Source organism: Mobula hypostoma, chromosome 9 (genome assembly GCF_963921235.1).
Source record: "Mobula hypostoma chromosome 9, sMobHyp1.1, whole genome shotgun sequence".
NCBI classification, from domain to species: domain Eukaryota; kingdom Metazoa; phylum Chordata; class Chondrichthyes; order Myliobatiformes; family Myliobatidae; genus Mobula; species Mobula hypostoma.
The window spans coordinates 62,399,421-62,418,462 of NC_086105.1; the positions used below are offsets into that span (position 1 = coordinate 62,399,421).

At 43.2% G+C, this 19,042-nt stretch overlaps 1 protein-coding gene across 1 annotated transcript in view; it reads right to left on the reverse strand.

Moving 5' to 3' along the window:
* Positions 1 to 19,042, reverse strand: part of ttc41 (tetratricopeptide repeat domain 41) — a 101,371-nt gene that overhangs the window by 18,768 nt on the left and 63,561 nt on the right. Inside the window, exons 8-12 of the mRNA XM_063058395.1 lie at positions 15,505 to 15,694; positions 12,767 to 12,951; positions 11,522 to 11,661; positions 4,598 to 4,781; positions 1,010 to 1,157 (exon numbers count right to left, since the gene is read on the reverse strand). Coding sequence (XP_062914465.1) covers positions 1,010 to 1,157; positions 4,598 to 4,781; positions 11,522 to 11,661; positions 12,767 to 12,951; positions 15,505 to 15,694 — 847 coding nt within the window. The remainder of the gene's footprint in view (positions 1 to 1,009; positions 1,158 to 4,597; positions 4,782 to 11,521; positions 11,662 to 12,766; positions 12,952 to 15,504; positions 15,695 to 19,042) is intronic.

Genomic DNA, 19,042 nt, shown 5'->3' on the forward strand with positions numbered 1-19,042 from the left:
TGCAAATGAAATTGGTGATCTGGTCAGAATTAATGGAGTCCTCAATGCTGAGAAGTACAAGCAGACTCTCACCCATCATGCAATACCATCAGGGAGATATCTGATCGGTCCCAAATTCATTCTGCAGCAGGACAATAATCCCAAATATGTGGCCAAGGTCATAAAGAACAACCTTCAGCAAAAAGAAGGAGTTCTGCAACAAATGGTATGGCCTCCACATACACCTAATCTCAACATCAAGGCTGTCTGGGACTAGTTCAAGAGACAGAAGCAAGCGAGACAGCCAAAGTCTGCAGAAGAACAATGGGAAGTTCTCCAAGGTGCTTGGAACAACCTACCAGTCGATTTTCTTATAAAACTGCATGACAGTGTACCTAAGAAAATTGACGCAGTTTTAAAGGCAAAGTGTGGTTCACCAAATATTGATTTGATTTAGGTTTTACTGTTTCATGCTCTTTATAGTAATTTTTTGATATTTAGAAACTTTTAATTTCATCATTTTTAAATGCATCTTCACAGTAAGACTTTTGCACGGTACTATAAGTGCAGTTTTCTTGGGCTGTAGTTGATAGTAGAAACAGAAGCACTTCAATAGATTTTAATAGGTACATTTAATGTCAGAGAAATATCTACAACATACATCCAAACATTCTTTCTCTTCACAAACATCCACGAAAACAGAGAAGTGCCCCAAAGAATGAATGATAGTTAAGTGTTAGAACCCCCAAAGACACCCCCAGCTCTTAGTGATTACATAAATGGGAGTGGGTTGTTAACATGCATTTGCCAACATATTCTAAGGAAAGAAGACTAGAAATCTTACCAAGTTCAATTACCAGTCCTGTACATTGTGGTTAATTCACAAGGGTCCTTGAAGGGGATAGCATATAAATTCAGAATGGACAATAAATATGAATAGTCAGTATTCAGTTCCAAATTGATAAGTTGCTGCAACACAGCCCATTGGTGAGAAAAAAAACAATCTGAAATAATCAATATAGAAACTCACTTCTGGAAGCCCTCAAGAATTTTTAAATTTGCTTCTCCGCATGGATTATGAACTTTTCTAGTCACTTTCTTGGTCTTCTGTAAAATGTCATCAACTCTGGGTGAGCCTTCACGCATCTTTAGGTTTGCCAATTTGCACAACAACTGCACTGCAAGAGAAATTGATGATAAATTTGCTTCGTATGGATATCAATACATTTTTTAAATGTATCACTTTGGTAAGTATTTATTGCGATAGCTTAAGGGAATTGATTCTATCATTGTGTTTAAACAGAGGTCAAATTGAGTTAACTGACAGGCCTCATTACATCTGACTTCCTGTTACACTGGTGCATTCACCAATGAGCCCAGTGTAATGCTGCAGTGAGTCAGAATGCACCTTGCATCTGACAGGAACATACAAACTCTCCTCTCAACATTTCACTTTTGAAGGCCTCCCACTTATGAAGCCAGAAAACAACCTTTTTTCATTCCCAGATGTGTTCAATGCATTTTATGCTCATTTTGACTGTCAAAACGTGGACGCACCTTCAAGAACTCCCACAGCCTCCAATGACCCTATGATTTCAGTCTCTGGCCGAAATGAGAGCATCCTTCAAGCAGGTGAACCCACAGAAAGTATACAGCCCAGACAGGATCCCTGGCTGAGTACTAAAGACCTGTGCTGATCAACTGGCTGGAGTGTTCACCGAGATCTTTAACCCCTTGCTTTGGCAGTCTGAAGTACCCAACTGCTTCAAACAGTCTTCAATTATACCAGTGCCTTAGAAGAAAGTGGTAACCTGCTTCAATAACTATCATCCAGTAGCTCTTAAATCAGGGGTTCACTACCTTTTTTATGCCATGGGTCCCTACCATTAACTGAGGAGTCTGTGGGCCCCAGCTTGGGAATCTTTGACTTACATCTATTGTGATCAAATGCTTTGAAATGTTGGTGATGAAACATAGCAACTCCTGCCTGAGAATTGACTTGGATCTGCTCTAACTTGCCTACTGGCACAACAGGTCAACAGCAGATGCCATTTCATTAGCTCTTCACTCAACCCTGGAACATCTGGACAGCAAAGGTGCATACATCTGGATTTTCTTCATTGACTACAGTTTGGCATTCAATACTATCACCCCCTGTAAAATAATCAATAAGCCGCAATACCTCCTTGTACAATTGGATCCTTGATTTCCTCACTTACAGACCATAATCAGTTTGCTTTGGCAACAACATCTCCTCCACAATTTCCAACAGCACAAGCGCACCACAAGGCTGTGTGCTTAGCTTCCTGCTCTACCCGCTTTATACTTATGACTGTGTGGCTAAGTACAGCTCCAATGCCATATTTAAGTTTGCTGACAACACCGCTGTCACTGGCTGAACCAAAGATGGTGATGAATCAGCATATACAAGGGAGTTTGAAAATCTGGATGAGTGGTGCCACAGCAATAACATCTCACTCAATGTCAACAAGACCAAGGAGCTGATTATTGACTTCATGGGGAGGAAGCCGGAAGTCCATGAGCCAGTCTTCATGGGGGGGGGGGGGATCAGAGATGAACAGACTCAGCAACTTTAAATTCCTCGGTGTTATCATTTCAGAGGATCTGTCCTGGTCCAGCACATAAGTGCTATTACAAAGAAAGCATGGCAATGCCTCTGCTTTCTTAGGAGTTTGAAAAGATTAAGCATGTCATCTAAAACATTGACAAGCTTCTATTGATGTATGGTGGCGAGTATACTGACTGGCTGCATCACGGCCTGCTATGGAAGTACCAATGTCCTTGAACACAAATGCCTAAAAATATAGTGGACATAGCCCAGTCTATCATAGGCAAAGACCTCCCTACCACTGAACCCAACAGCACTAAGCACTGTCGCAGGAAAGCAGCATCCATCATCAGGGACCCCGCCATCAAGGCCATGCTCTTTTCTCACTGCTGCCATCAGGAAAAAGGTACAGGGGCCTTAGGACCCACACCACCAGGTTCCTGAGCAGGTATCACTCCTCAACCATCAGTCTCTTGTACCAGAGGGGATAACATCACTCAGCTATACTTGTCCTATCAGCGAACTGTTCCCACAACCTATAGACTTACTTTTAAGGACTCTTCGCCTCATGTTCTCAACATTTATTGCTTATTTATTTATTTATTTATTTACTATTATTTCTTTTCTTTTTATATTTGCAGTTTGTTGTCTTTTGCACATTGGTTGTTTGTCCGTCCTGTTAGGTACAGTCTTTCACTGATTCTATTGTGTCTCTTGGACTTACTGAGGATGCCCACAAGAAAATGAAACTCAAGAGTTGTATATGGTGACACACATGCACTTTGAGAATAAATTTACTTTGAACTTTGAACTTGTTTCAATCAACACTTGCCAGATGCTTTTTCTGGCCTCTGGTCACTGTTTTATGCTATTCATCTAAATGGGGGCACAAAGTGTTAAAAGTCAAGTAGAGGCAAATATTAATGTAAGTTCAATTTTTTTGTTAGCTTAAAAAAATTAAAATTTACTTTAATTGTTAAAAAGTAGCTGAAAAGCCCTTAGCAGATATCATAAGCTAATAAGGCATTCTGGATCAGGCTTCGAGATAAAATACCTGAGGTGCAGTTACATTTCAGAGCTCATTCTGACTTTTCCGTACCCCTTGAGAGCATACTGTCAGTTGTTTGGTCCTCCACATGGAGAACATAAGTCAGAGTGGGCAGGCACTGCAGGCAAACAGTCCATGTCTAAGATGAACTAAACCAATGTAATTTCATAACATGCAGGCTGAGTGGTATTGCTTCCAGTCTTTTAACAGTTGCATGAGCTTTCCATGGACAGAAATCGAATCAATCTCCTCTTACATGCCTCAAGATATCCCCCAATGGGTACAACATCTGTTGTGTACATACATCTACTGATGCCTCTGGACACATCTTCAGTGATGTCCCTGGAATCATCGGGTGTTTCGGGTCTTTCAACGTCATACACCCTCCTCCAGGTGACCCAACCGGGGCTGATCAGACCTCAGCTTGTGTCCAGACGGCTAGCTACTTATGACTCCATGGCTCCCCCCTTTTGAGCCACAGCCATCTTGAGGCCCTCTCTGCCGCATCGGTGGTACTGCGGATGGCTCTCCTCTTCCTCTCTCCCTCAATGCCCAAAATGCTGAAGGCTCTAGCTAAGGAACGGGCTGCGAATCCCCTCAAGTGTAAACCCCTCAAATGTAAACAAACTTACATTTCCCAATCGAATAAAAATTAAACAGCAAAGAACTGTTACATTTATTGTGGAACATTGATGGAGAGTGATCCTTGTGGTTTATAGTCCAGATTTACAAATAGGTTCATGGACACCCTCATTATGGCATGGTAGAAGCTCGGGGTGCAATTTTATAAATCCATAGTTTTTATTCCATTTTCGGAATTAAAATGCAGATTGTGGAGAAGAGATCGCCATGGGGGGGTGGGGGGGGTGTTGGGTGGGGAGGGGAAATCAATCTGAGAACCAGAACTGATCACAAATAGTGTGTCACACTTCACATTGCACTGCATATCCTCTGGCATGTTACAAAATACACTTTCATGAGTAACATAATTTTTTCATTACCTGTGCAGCTTACAGTTTCAGGAAGGCATTTCCTGATGTCTTTTGATGCAAAATCAATAGAGTGCAAAGCTTTTTGAAAATACTTTTCTGCATCCTGTAACTTTCCTGCATTGAGGCAGGCATCCCCAATGTTGTAGTGCACTTTAAAATAAATCTCTGTTTCCATAAGGTCCAAAGGACACGACTGCAAGTAAGCAAAGCATGCTTCAGAATTCAGTAACACAAGAGATTGCAAAATGCTGGAAATGCAGAGTAACATACATAATATGAACATAGAACATAGAACAGTACAGCACAGTACAGGCCCTTCGGCCCACAATGTTGTGCCGACCCTCAAACCCTGCCTCCCATATAAGCCCTCACCTTAAATTCCTCCATATACCTGTCTAGTAATCTCTTAAATTTCACTGGTGTATCTGCCTCCACCACTGACTCAAGCAGTGTATTCCACGCACGAACCACACTCTGAGTAAAAAATCTTCCTCTAATATCCCCCTTGAACTTCCCACCCCTTACCTTAAAGCCATGTCCTTTTGCATTGAGCAGTGGTGTCCTGGGAAAGAGGCGCTGGCTGTCCACTCTATCTATTCCTCTTATTATCTTGTACACCTCTATCATGTCTCCTCTCATCCTCCTTCTCTCCAAAGAGTAAAGCCCTAGCTCCCTTAACCTCTGATCATAATGCATACTCTCTAAACCAGGCAGCATCCTGCTAAATCTCCTCTGTATCCTTTCCAATGTTTCCACATCCTTCCTATAGTGAGGCGACCAGATCCGGACACAGTACTCCAAGTGTGGCCTAACCAGAGTTTTATAGAGCTGCATCATTACATCGTGACTCTTAAACTCTGTCCCTCGACTTATGAAAGCTAACACCCCATAAGCTTTCTTAGCTACCCAATCTACCTGTGAGGCAACTTTCAGAGATCTGTGGACATGTACCCCCAGATCCCTCTGCTCCTCCACACTACCAAGTATCCTGCCATTTACTTTGTACTCTGCCTTGGAGTTTGTCCTTCTAAAGTGTACCACCTCACACTTCTCCGGGTTGAACTCCATCTGCCACTTCTCAGCCCACTTCTGCATCCTATCAATGTCTCTCTGCAATTTTTGATAATCTCTACACTATCTACAACACCACCAACCTTTGTGTCATCTGCAAACTTGCCAACCCAACCTTCTACCCCCACATCCAGGTCGTTAATAAAAATCACAAAAAGTAGAGGTCCCAGAACAGATCCTTGTGGAACACCACTAGTCACAATCCTCCAATCTGAATGTACTCCCTCCACCACGACCCTCTGCCTTCTGCAGGCAAGCCAATTCTGAATCCACCTGGCCAAACTTCCCTGGATACCATGCCTTCTGACTTTCTGAATAAGCCTACCATGTGGAACCTTGTCAAATGCCTTACTAAAATCCATATAGATCATATCCACTGCACTACCCTCATCTATATGCCTGGTCACCTCCTCAAAGAACTCTATCAGGCTTGTTAGGCACGATCTGCCCTTCACAAAGCCATGCTGACTGTCCCTGATCAGACCATGATTCTCTGAATGCCCAGAGATCCTATCTCTAAGAATCTTTTCCAACAGCTTTCCCACCACAGACGTAAGGCTCACTGGTCTATAATTACCCGGACTATCCCTACTACCTTTTTTGAACAAGGGGACAACATTCGCCTCTCTCCAATCCTCCGGTACCATTCCTGTGGACAATGAGGACATAAAGATCCTAGCCAGAGGCTCAGCAATCTCTCCCCTCGCCTCGTGGAGCAGCCTGGGGAATATTCCGTCAGGCCCCGGGAACTTATCCGTCCTAATGTATTTTAGCAACTCCAACACCTCCTCTTCCTTAATATCAACATGCTCCAGAACATCAACCTCACTCATATTGTCCTCACAATCATCAAGTTCCCTCTCATTGGTGAATACTGAAGAGAAGTATTCATTGAGGACCTCGCTCACTTCCACAGCCTCCAGGCACATCTTCCCACCTTTATTTCTAATCAGTCCTACCTTCACTCCTATCATCCTTTTTTTCTTCACATAATTGAAGAATGCCTTGGGGTTTTCCTTTACCCTACCCGCCAAGGCCTTCTCATGCCACCTTCTTGCTCTTCTCAGCCCCTTCTTAAGCTCCTTTCTTGCTTCCGTATATTCCTCAATAGACCCATCTGACCCCTGCTTCCAAAACCTCATGTATGCTGCCTTCTTCCACCTGACTAGATGTTCCACCTCACTTGTCACCCATGGTTCCTTCACCCTGCCATTCTTTATCTTTCTCACCAGGACAAATTTATCCCTAACATCCTGCAAGAGATCCCTAAACATCGACCACATGTCCATAGTACATTTCCCTGCAAAAACATCATCCCAATTCACACCCGCAAATTCTAGCCTTATAGCCTCATAATTTGCCCCTCCCCAATTAAAATTTTCCTGTCCTCTCTGATTCTATCCTTTTCTATGATAATGCTAAAGGCGAGGGAGCAGTGGTCACTGTCCCCCAGATGCTCACACACTGAGAGATATGTGACCTGACCCAGTTCATTACCTAGTACTAGATCTGGTATGGCATTCCCCCTAGTCAGCCTCACCACATACTGTGACAGGAATCCGTCCTGGACACACTTAACAAACTCTGCCCCATCTAAACCCTTGGAACCGATCAGGTGCCAATCAATATTAGGGAAGTTAAAGTCACCCATGATAACAACCCTGTTATTTTTGCACCTGTCCAAAATCTGTCTCCCAATCTGCTCCTCTGTATCTCTGCTGCTACCAGGGGGTCTACAGAATACCCCCAATAGAGTAACTGCTCCCTTCCTGTTCCTGACTTCCACCCATACTGACTCAAAAGAGGATCCTGCTACATTACCCACCCTTTCTGTAGCTGTAATAGTATCCCTGACCAGTAATGCCATCCCTCCTCCCCTTTTTCTGCCCTCCCTATCTCTTTTAAAGCACTGAAATCCAGGAATATTGAGAATCCATTCCTGCCCTGGTGCCAGCCAAGTCTCTGTAATGGCCACTACATCATAATTCCATGTATGTATCCAAGCTCTCAATTCATCACCTTTGTTCCTGATGCTTCTTGCATTGAGGTACACACATTTCAACCCTTCTACCTTACTGTCTTTACACCGTTTATTCTGCTTCTCTTTCCTCAAAGCCTCTCTGTATGTTAGATCTGGCTTTACTCCATGCACTTCTTTCACTGCTCTATTGCTCTGGGTCCCATCCCCCCTCAAATTAGTTTAAACCCTCCCGAACCATGCTAGCAAACCTACCTGCAAGGATACTGCTCCCCCTCAAGTTCAGGTGCAACCCATCCAATCTGTACAGGTCCCACCTTCCCCAGAAGAGATCCCAATGATCCAAAAATCTAAAACCCTGCTCCCTGCACCAACTCCTCAGCTACTCATTCAACTGCCATCTCCTCCAATTCTTACCATCACTGTCACGTGGCACTGGCAGCAATCCTGAGAACGCCACCCTTGAGATCCTGTTCTTCAGCCTTCTGCCTAGTTGCCAAAACTCACACTTCAGGACCTCATCCCTCTTCCCGCCTATGTTGTTGGTCCCAACATGTATCATGACTTCTGGTTGCTTTCCCTCTCGTACCAGGATGTCGTGCACCCGGTCAGAGACATCCCAAACCCTAGCACCCAGGAGGCAACAAACCATGCGGGTGTCCTTCTCACATCCACAAAATCTCCTGTCTGCTCCCCTGACTATAGAGTCTCCAATGACGACAGCTCCCCTCTTCTCCGTCCCACGCTTCTGCACCACCGGGTCAGACTCAGTGCCGGAGGCCCTGCCACCATGGCTCACACCTGGTCGGTCATCCCCGCCAACAGTATCCAGGACGGTAAACTTATTATTCAGGGGAATGGCTACAGGGGCGCTCTACACTACCTGTCTGCTCACCTTCGCTTTCCCCCCTCCGACTGTCACCCAACGACCTGCTTCTGACAGCCTAGGTGTGACTACCTCCCTGTAGCTCTCATCTATGACTGCCTCATTCTCCCTTATGAGTCGAAGGTCATCCAGCTCCTGCTCCAGATTCCTTACACGGCCTTCCAGATCGCCCAGCCGTATGCACTTCTGGCAGATGTGACTCTGCGGGAGAGGGGCATTCCCCCAAGACTGTCACATCTCACATGAGAGGCACATCACCATCTCAGGAGACATTGTAAAGACTAACTGCGAGCTAGCTTGACCTCCACCTCTTCTCGTTGAAGCCTCTCAAGTCAAAGCCTCAAAGCTCCACTCCTTCACTGGCCGCTTCGCTTGAGCTATCCCTCTATTTATCTGTTTGAGCTTTTCAAAATGCTTGGTCACCAGACCTCGATTGCCCAATCTGCTGCTTTCTGCTGAGTCTGAGCTATTCAAATCTTGATTGTCTAATCAACGGCTTTCTGCTGATCTATTCAAATCTTGATTTACTTGATTGCACAGACCAACTGCCAGAACTGCCAGAATCTCTCGAGTCAAAGCCTCAAAGCTCCACTCCTTCACTGGCTCACTCACTCACTGGCCGCTTTCCACAAGGAACTCAGCAGGTCAGGCAACATCTATGAAATGAGGGAGATTTGATAGAGGTATACAAAATTATGAGTGGTATAGAGGCTTTTTCTACTGAGGTTGGGTGCGACTAGGACTAGAGAACATGGATTAAGAGTGAAGGGTGAAATGTTTAAGGGAAACATGAGGAGAAACTTCTTCGCTCAGAGGGTGGTGAGAGTGGAACGAGCTGCCAGCAGAAGTGGTGGATACAGGTTCAATTTCAACATCTATGAAACATTTCAGTAGGTGCTTAATGGGAGAGTTATGAAGGACTATGTTCCGGTTGCAGGTTGATGCGACTCGGCAACCTAATAGTTCAGCATGGACTAGATGGACCGAAGTGCCTGTTTTTGTGTTGTAATTTTGTATGCCTCTATGAAAGGCATAAAGAGGCAACATTTCAGGCTGACGCCCTTCTTCAGTACTCAAACTCACATTTCAACAGTAGTTGGACATGACAAAGAATCTTAAGTGATAGGATGATACGAGTCCTGACGAAGGGTCTCGGCCTGAAACGTCAACTCTACCTCTTCCTATAGATGCTGCCTGGCCTGCTGCATTCCACCAGCATTTTGTGTGTGTTGCTTGAATTTCCAGCATCTGCAGATTTCCTCGTGGATGATATGAAGTACTTCTTTTGAAAACATTCAATTTCATTTCCTAATAACAAGACTGGCAAATTCTATTTCCATGACCTAAAATCCTTATTTACTACCCTCAAACTTATTTACATCAGTGTTTTGCTATTCTCTAGTCTCCCACAGTCAAGATTCAAGATCATTTCTCACCATTCTTCAGCACACAAGTATAAAGGATAATGAAATGATTGTTACTCTGGATCAGATGCAACATTAAAAAAACACCATAAACATAAAGAACACAATAAATAGAAGCACATAAGAGTAGCCTATATACATCAACTGATTATATGTACATAAAGTAACACTAGGCACAGGAATATCTCTACGTAAGGTGAATATTGACAGGAAATAATAAAGTAGATTTGTTGGGGATTCAAGTAACTTTTGCTGTTTTCTCTGCTCATCACATTTTATCCTGAAGTGTTCCACCCCCCGATGATACATATCCTCACTTTTTATAACAAGTTTAATGCAGTTAACCTTGTGTTTGAATTCCTCTGTAGGCCTGGCCCATCCACAACTTGCTCCATCTCTATAAGCTCCCACTATTTCCACTATGCTCCTGGCACAGTAGCATGGCGATTAGCACAATCACCTTACAGTGCCAGCAATTACCAATGATGGTCTGATTTCCGCTGCTGTTTGTATGGCATTTGAACGTTCTTCCCCATAAGCGCAAGAGTTCCCTCTGGGTTACACACACAAAATGCTGGAGGAACTCAGCAGGCCAGGCAGCATCTTTGGAAAAGAGTACAGTCGATGTTTCGGGCCAAAACCCTTCGGCAGGACTAGCAGGTCTGGGTAAGCATGTGGTCGAAGAGTCGGAGAGCAGCAGGGATCGCAGAGGGGGAGCAGTAAGAGAAGGTTTCACCGAACTCCCGTCGAAGGGAAGATTTAAACTTCTTCAGGGTAGGCATCCCTGGAAGAGACTTCACAGTGTAGTAATCCGATCACAAACAAGAGAAAATCTGCAGATACTGGAAATCCGAGCAATACGCACAAGATGCTGGAGGAACTCCAGCCTGACCTGCTGAGTTCCTCCTGCATTTTGTGTGTGTTGCTCGGATTTCCAGCATCGGCAGACTTTCCCTTATTTCCTTCTGGGTGCTCCAATTTCCCCCCCACATGTCAAAGATGTACAGTTAGGGTTAGGGTTAGGAAGTTGTGGACGGGCTATATTGGCAGCAGAAGTGTGACAACGGTTGTAGGCTGCCTCCAGCACAGTCCTTGCTGATTTGATCAGGTAGAAGCAATGCATTTCACTGTTTGTTTCAATGTACATGTGACAAATAAAGCTAATTTTTATCTCTTTATCTTAGATTTCTTTAAACTTAGCCTATTACCTGTCCTCCACCACTTCCCTTGCCACAATGAAAGTCATAGATTTTGCAACTGAGAGAACAGATTTTTAATGGAAACTGCACTGGGTACTGCACATGAACTTTGAAACATGTAAGAATACTTCTAGGCTATTAACTCAATGTTGTGAGTTTAAAACATATCTGTTTTAATGTCAGTTTTCCAAATTTTATGCCTGTTGTCATTTAGTATTATTGCAGAACAATAAATTTATTACTTAATAAAGACTTTTAAGGTAAAAGATAGCTATAAAAATTGAAGATGAATATTGCAATGATAACTGGTCACCAAGATCCTTGCTATTTCAAATATTATCTATGGACTTAATTACCCCAAAAATTAAATTTTACCATTGGTAGCAAGGAAAGAGCAATCAGCAGCAATTCTTCTGATGTTGTGACCTTGTCAAGATCCTTTAGAAATTCAGCAGTAAAACATACCAGAGCAGCTCGAGTGCAGTTGTTGTACTTTGCCATTTGGCTGTCACCGACTGCAATGACAACATTATTATTTTGAAGCATGGTGAATGACCTTTGTTGAGAAATTAGGGTCTCTAGTATTGTTACAGAAAATGTTGGAAACATTCTGTACATCAGGCAGTGTAAGACGCTTTCTAACTTTTTTTTTATAGATTCTCCCTGTCCTGCTGTGTGTTTCCAAAATTTTCTGTTTTTATTACACATTTCTAGCATTTACAGTTCCTGGTTTTCATTTACTATTTTCACTTTCCCAAGTATTATATGTTAGTTCCAAATGTTGAAATGAATGAAAATTGTTTGTTTTTAAATAGTACCATTCAGGATCTTAAGTCACACACCAGCAGCTTTGAGCTGGGATGTGCTTGTGGCAATGATTGGTGGGGTGAGGCACTTACATATATGGGTGCTGTATCAGTGTGAATGAAATGACCAGCCTTGGACATCACTGCATAAGTCTGGGCTCTTTTATAAATGAATGCATCCAAACTTTCATTAAAATGATACTTGGAATATTGTGTTCTGTTCTGGTTGCCTCATTATAGGAAAGATGTGGGAACTTCAGAGAGGGTCAGAGGAGATTTACCAACATTTTGCCTGGATTAGAAAGCATGCTTAATGAGGATAGATTGAGCAAGCTGGGATTTTTCTCTTCAGAGTAAAGGAAGATGAGAGGTGACCTAATAGAGGTGTATGATACCAGGGGCATAATTTTAAGGTGAAACTAAAAGGGGAATGTCAGAGCCAGTTTTTTTTAAAACATAAAGAGTTGTGGGTGCATGGAACACCCTGCCAAAGATAGTGGTAGAGGCAGATATGTTAGCGGTACTTAAGAAACTCTTACATAGCCATATGGATGATAGAAAAATTCAGAGCTATGTAGGAGGGAAGGGTTAGATTGAATTTGGAGAAGGTTAAAGGTTGGCACAACTTTGTGGAGGAAGGGTCTGTACTGTTCTGTTTTGTTCTATGTTCTAAAATCAATAATTAAGGAATCTGTACTGAAGGTAATATAACAAGGCCATCTGCTGGTAATATATATTTCCATTGTCTACAGCATTAAAGATAAGGAAAGTTTATAGTTTGAATTTTTACACTGTTATTATCTCTTCATGGTACCTATGACTGCTGTTGTACATTTCTTTCCTGCTGACAGGTTGGATGTGGCCACCAACTGATTCACCATGTTGTGATAGGTAACTGCAGGATCAAACCCTGCTTTTGATAACCCGTCCCAGTAACAGATGAGCTCCAGTTTTGATTGATATGAATGCTTGGCATTTTGGCAAATTACATGCATGATTCTAAAGAGAAAGGAAATAAATAATACCTTTTATTTTCAGCATGACTTTTTTTTGATTTTCTTTTAGCACCATTGATATAAACTACACAATATAAATAAAAGCACTTGAAGGAGCTGGGTCCATAGGAACCAATTCCAGTTTGTAATGGGAATGCACAGTTTTGAGTAGGTTTGTGGCCACTGTGGCTAGAATAAAGTCACAATGGTTTTAACTATTGAGCATTAGTTACTTTCTGTTGTAGAAGCAGGAAGCAATCCATTGATTAAACACAAGGATTGAGTTTCTGCTGGGGGCGGGGAGCGGTTAGCTTTTACTATAGGCTAATGAAGTGGTATTGTGGTGACAGGACTGGGACAGAGAAGCCTCAATCTACATATCAAAATTATGCCCCTGTGAATTTAATAATATGGCTTAATCAAATATAATGTAATGAAATGTAATATAATTAAATAATTAATATAATTAAACATATTTTATTAAATATATAGATTATTATTTTTATGGATGAAGAAGTGTTCCTACGTATTTCACAAAAGAATGAACAAGCAAGTGACCTTTCTGGTCAGCTGAAATAAATAGTCATTTCAAATAAATATTTTAATTATTTATCCATTTCAATTATTATTTGAACGCATGAGAAATGCATCACTGCTTAGAGGAATATTAAGAAAAGCTGAAATTACAGTGTGAATATTGGCTGTGGTTGATTGGAAAAATACATTGAAAGGTATGGTGGTGGACGGGTAATATTTGACATTTAAAGAAATAGTGCACAAGTTGCAAAAAAAAATCCTTTGAGGCACAAAGAAAATGAAAATAAATAATTTTTCTGTGGCTATCCAGAGAAATTAAACATACAGGACGCCCTCAGGTTATGTCAGGGTTATGGTTCTGTGAACTATTCATAACCAGAACAGTTGCAACCTATACAGTTTGTAAGTCAGAAATGCGGAAGATACCTGAAGCCCACAACAGTCAGCAAATGCATATCATTTTCCATCTACCACCTGCTCACTTGTACATACAGGGTATGCAAACTATAAATCATGCATTCCTAAATTACTAAATCCAAGGACTTAAAAAGTTCCCAGAAACACCAGGATGGTTGATAATTGGAACCTTTTTGGAAACCAGCAGAGAAAGACAAAGAAAACTATGAAGGAAGTTTTAAAAATGAAAGGAGAGTGGCAAGAAATATAAAAATGGACTGCAAGAGCTTGCAAGACTGCAAAAGGCTAACAAGGATATGAGGGGTGATTGATAAATTCGTGGCCTAAGGTAGAAGGAGTCAATTTTAGAAAACTTAGCACATATATTTTTCCTACATTTACACACTTAGTCCAGCGATCGTGGAACATACAGATCCCTTCTTTGTAGAAGTCGGCGTCGTGGACCTCCAAAAAGTGGTCCACAGCAGGGGTGATTGATAAGTTCATGGTCTAAGGTAGAAGGAGATGAGTTATTAACTTCAAACTTTCTGTATTTTCAGAGAACTGTATAACTCACCTCCTTCTACCTTAGGCTATGAACTTATCAATCACCCTTGCTGTGGACCACCTGGACATCCAAGATGCTCTCATTACATGCACATGCAGTTCAACTCTTTGAGTGATAATGCAGAAAGTTTGAATGTCCTTCTACCTTAGGCCACGAACTTATCAATCACCTGTGCTGTGGACCACTTCTACAAAGAGGGGATCTGTATGCTCCATGACTGCTGGATTAAGTGTGTACATGTAGGAGGGGACTATATTGAAATATAAATGTGCTAGGTTTTCTAAAATTGAGTCCTTCTACCTTAGGCCATGAACTTATCAATCACCCCTCGTAAATGTGGATCTCTTGTCTTTAACAAGGTATAATAAAATGACAGAGGAATGAAATAATTACTTTGTGCCTGCCTTCACTGAAGGTGCATAAACTTGCTGGATATATTAGAGTCAATAAAAGGGTCAGGTGAGAACCAAGAACTGAAAAGGCTAAATAGAACTAGAGAAGTTGGTGAATTTGAAAATTGATAAATCACAAGGGCCTGATGATCTATATTTTAGAATTTAGAAAGAGGTGGTTTAGAGAAATTGGATTATCAGTTAACAGGTTCCAAAGTTCTATATATTTTGCAATTCTTCCTTGGATTGAAGGATGTGACCCCTCTATTTAAAAGTGTAAGTAGCTAATTTACAGAAAGAATAGTTAGTAAGTACATCCAAGTTCTTGTCACTTTTCTATGGACAAACACAGACTCATGGAGAATGTTCTCTGAATATCAGCACACATGCAGATTCCAAATAGTGCCGTCAAATTTCCTCCATTAACAATGAATGCCAATACCCTCACTAAGATTTTGCAAAAAAATCATGAGCTTTACTAAGAGTCTTGTGCATTATGCAATGTAAGGTTAATAGAATTAACATCATTTTATCTTATTCGTTTAATTTACACTTATTGGAATTTTGTTGTGTGGTGTAAAGTCCTTTAATAAGAAAATATCCGGCTTAAAGTTCTTAATACAATGATTTGAAATATCTCAAACAAACAAATATTTTAACTTACGTGGGATTAGCTACAATGGTACATAAGTCAGAGAGGTTTCCACTCATTTTCAATTGCCAAGGTAGTTCCTGGTAAAGTTTCAGGGTATAAGCCTGCTGTGATAGATACTCTTGAAATAGTTGGTGAATTCTGCTTCTTTTGTTGTTAAGTGGACTTTTTAACGTGGATTCTTTGACTGAAGCAATAGCACCTGCAATTTAAAATAACACATGTCAAAGAAAGTAGTGAAATCAGGAAACAAAAAAAATAATAGGACACAATCTGAGAACCACTGAATTGTTTTTTCTTTAATTATATTTTGTGGTCATTTTCAACTTTTCAGTTTTGGTCCTTTGTACTGTAAATCACTGTCCGGAAATTACTTATTTTTGGAATCATAACCCTTGATCCATGGAAGTCCAAGGTTTAAAGGTGCCAGTAGCCTACCTTTGCCCCTTCTCCTGTCAATTGAAATGGGTCCATTGGGCTTGGTAGCTAAGCCATATGTGAAGGGCAGGAGTTAGACTTGGTTGTCAGAAGCTATTTGAGATGCACGCCATTGGGATCATTTAATAGGTAGAAGGAGCTACATGTTGCCTATGGTTCTTTGCAGGAATGGGACCCACTCTCCGGGTTTCACAACTGGCCGTTGTTTGGCACGCCAAGGGCTCAGCCTAAGAGCTCCGTTCGTCTTCGGAAGACTGAGTTTCAATTGACAATAGACAATAGGTGCAGGAGTAGGCCATGCGGCCCTTCGAGCCAGCACTGCCATTCACTGTGATCATGGCTGATCATCCACAATCAGTATCCAGTTCCTGCCTTATCCCCATAACCTTTGATTCCGCTATCTTTAAGAGCTCTATCCATCTCTTTCTTGAAAGTGTAGCCTCCCCCCCACCCCCCGGCCACCCTCAGGGTCGCTCGGCTCGCTGTCGTCTAGGGAAACAGCCTCGGCCCCGCCAAACCGGATAATTAGTTTGTGTGGATGCTGTGTGAGGTAACCCACCCCGCCCAAATAACAGACAATACACCAGATGCAATTAAATGATTTACTGTTTATAGATATTACTGGAACTATATAATTAAAAGAGAATAAAATATAAAAGGAAAATAAAAGGCACCACACTTATCAAAGTTCAATCTCTTCGTGCACAAACAGTTGGAGCTCAAGGACCTTCTTCTTCACCCTGCGACCCCCTCGGACCACCTCGACTGGCCGCCTGGGACCAACAACGGTGGTCGACCAGACGCTCCACACGAGTCCATCTCCGTCTCCTCGCCGAACCTCCCGCTCGGGGTCCGACCCCGTTAGCGGACTCACAGCACCTGGTCCATCCTCTGTTTCGCTCTCCCGCCTTCTGCCCCAAAACCCCGCGCATACAGTATCTTCAAATACACCAAACCCATAACAACTATCCCAATTGGTTAATAGCACTCTCTTATCAGACTCTAAAGCAAAAACAAACTGATAGCGCAATCTTTCTCAGTGTTTAACACAACAAAGCCGCATTCCCCAGATTAACATAACAAAGACGCCGTTTTAATTAGCCTCCGCAGTAACATAAAAATCGAAAACCCCTTACACTCTCCCCCCACCAAATAAAGTCATGTCCTCATGACTTATAAATAACTCGCCACCCAGTCCTACAGACACACAACACACACATACACAGATACACACAGTGACAGTGCTCCCCAAACAGTGGACCTTACTCCCGTCCCACGGGCGCTACGTAGGCCAACCTATCTGGGAGCTTCTTAACCCTCTGAGACCTCCGTACCCCCTCACCTAAACCCAAAAGGCTCAGACACTACTAGGGATACCTCGGGCCTGCTTGCCAACTCCTCTCCCACTCAGGCCACCACTACAGCTCGGAGCCCCCAGTCCAGTGTCCGGGGCCCCGCCTCTCCCCCTTCCTGATCCTACTGTAACTCAGACTGCCCACAGCTAGCTCTCCCCACTACACCTGACTCAGTGGGAGACGGGCCAAGAGTCTCTTCCTCAATCACGGGGAAGTTAGCGAAAGGCAGCATGTTCCACATGTGCATCACATCATCCTTCGAATCCGTATCCTTCCTCATTCCCTCGATCGGTAGCTGCTGTTTAAGTTTCTCCAAACTGAAACATTTAGCCGGGGCTACCCCTTCAGCCTCCTGCAGTCGAGACGTCAGCTTCTTCGGGGACTCCTTCAACTCTCGCCACAGCCTCAGTAGTTCTGACTCAGGGTTCCTGGCCATCTCAGTCTGGGACGCAGTTACCCCACCAGCTTCTTCCACCCTGACCTGAAAAGCAGCAGTTAAAGAATGTTCAGCCTCCGGTTGTTTCTTCCTGAGGACGTCTTCCAGGTCAACTTTCAGTTTTTCCACTTCATTTAAACTCGCGATAGTCACCTTCAGGTTCCTTTCAAGCGTCCGCCTCCCTTTTCCGAGATCTGTCCTCCGTTTCTTCACCTCCTCGGGAGTGTAGTCAAACTCCCCTCCCTGGGCTCTTGGTTTTCTGTTGACCTTAGTCAGAACACTTCCTTGATCTTTCCCAACCTGTAAATCTTCCAATCTGTTCTGAATGGACGTCTTGAGTTTCTGCTGATCCCTTCGAAGGTGGGTCATTGTTTCTTCTCGCTGGATTAATTCATCAGTATATGACCGCAGTGTGGTGCAAATCCCCTCTCTTCCCTGTGTCTCATTCAGATTGATGACCTGGGTTTCCATCCCCCGGTCCACCACCGTCTGTCCCAACACCAGGAAGTTCAACTGGTACGTCGGTCATTTTTCTCACATTGCAACAAACTCCTCCGGCCAAAAACTCCTCCACATTTGACACTTCGCTTCGGTCGCCCGGGCTCAGCCACTCGCATCGCCTCATAGTCCCCCCAGGCGAATCCAAGCTCCAGGCGGTCATCCACATACGTCAAAACTCCACACACCTTCACTTCCCCCATGGTCTTCCTCATGCCCCGCGGGAAGGATGCAGGGACTCCGGATATGCCCTTGGGCATCTTTTCGGATTGGAAGAATCCTAGGGAACTAGTAAAGGCCATCTTCAGCTCAACAGCCGCACTCCTCAGGATCTGGCAACATCCACTCCTCAGATGCAGCACATTAAACCACATCGCATCATCCACACACACGCTGCCTTCATCTTCCACGCCGCTAGGGTACATTTGCCGTGACCTCTCTCTCACTGAGGTGTCTTCAGCGGTCAACTCCCCTCCCTCGTGGTAGTTCGGAGCATCTACTAAGAGGGTCTCACCCTCAGCTACTTTCCCCAAGCCGTACCACCGCTGGGTCTCGTTTAAATTCGGTACCGGCTCAGGGCCTCTACACACGTCCTCAGAAGCAACTCGACACGCTGGGTGCCCAGACAATGCCTCCATGAACTCCAGGGTCATTAACCAATCATTGTCTTCTGGATAACTACTGCCACTAGTACCCAAAGTCTCCGGTGCCCTTGCGGTTGTCAAGGATAAATGCTTCAGACACCGGTTGTAAAACAAACTGTACAACAACTTGATCTGTGCCCCGGGGTCGAGGATAGCTTTAGCATCGCTTCCCTCTATCC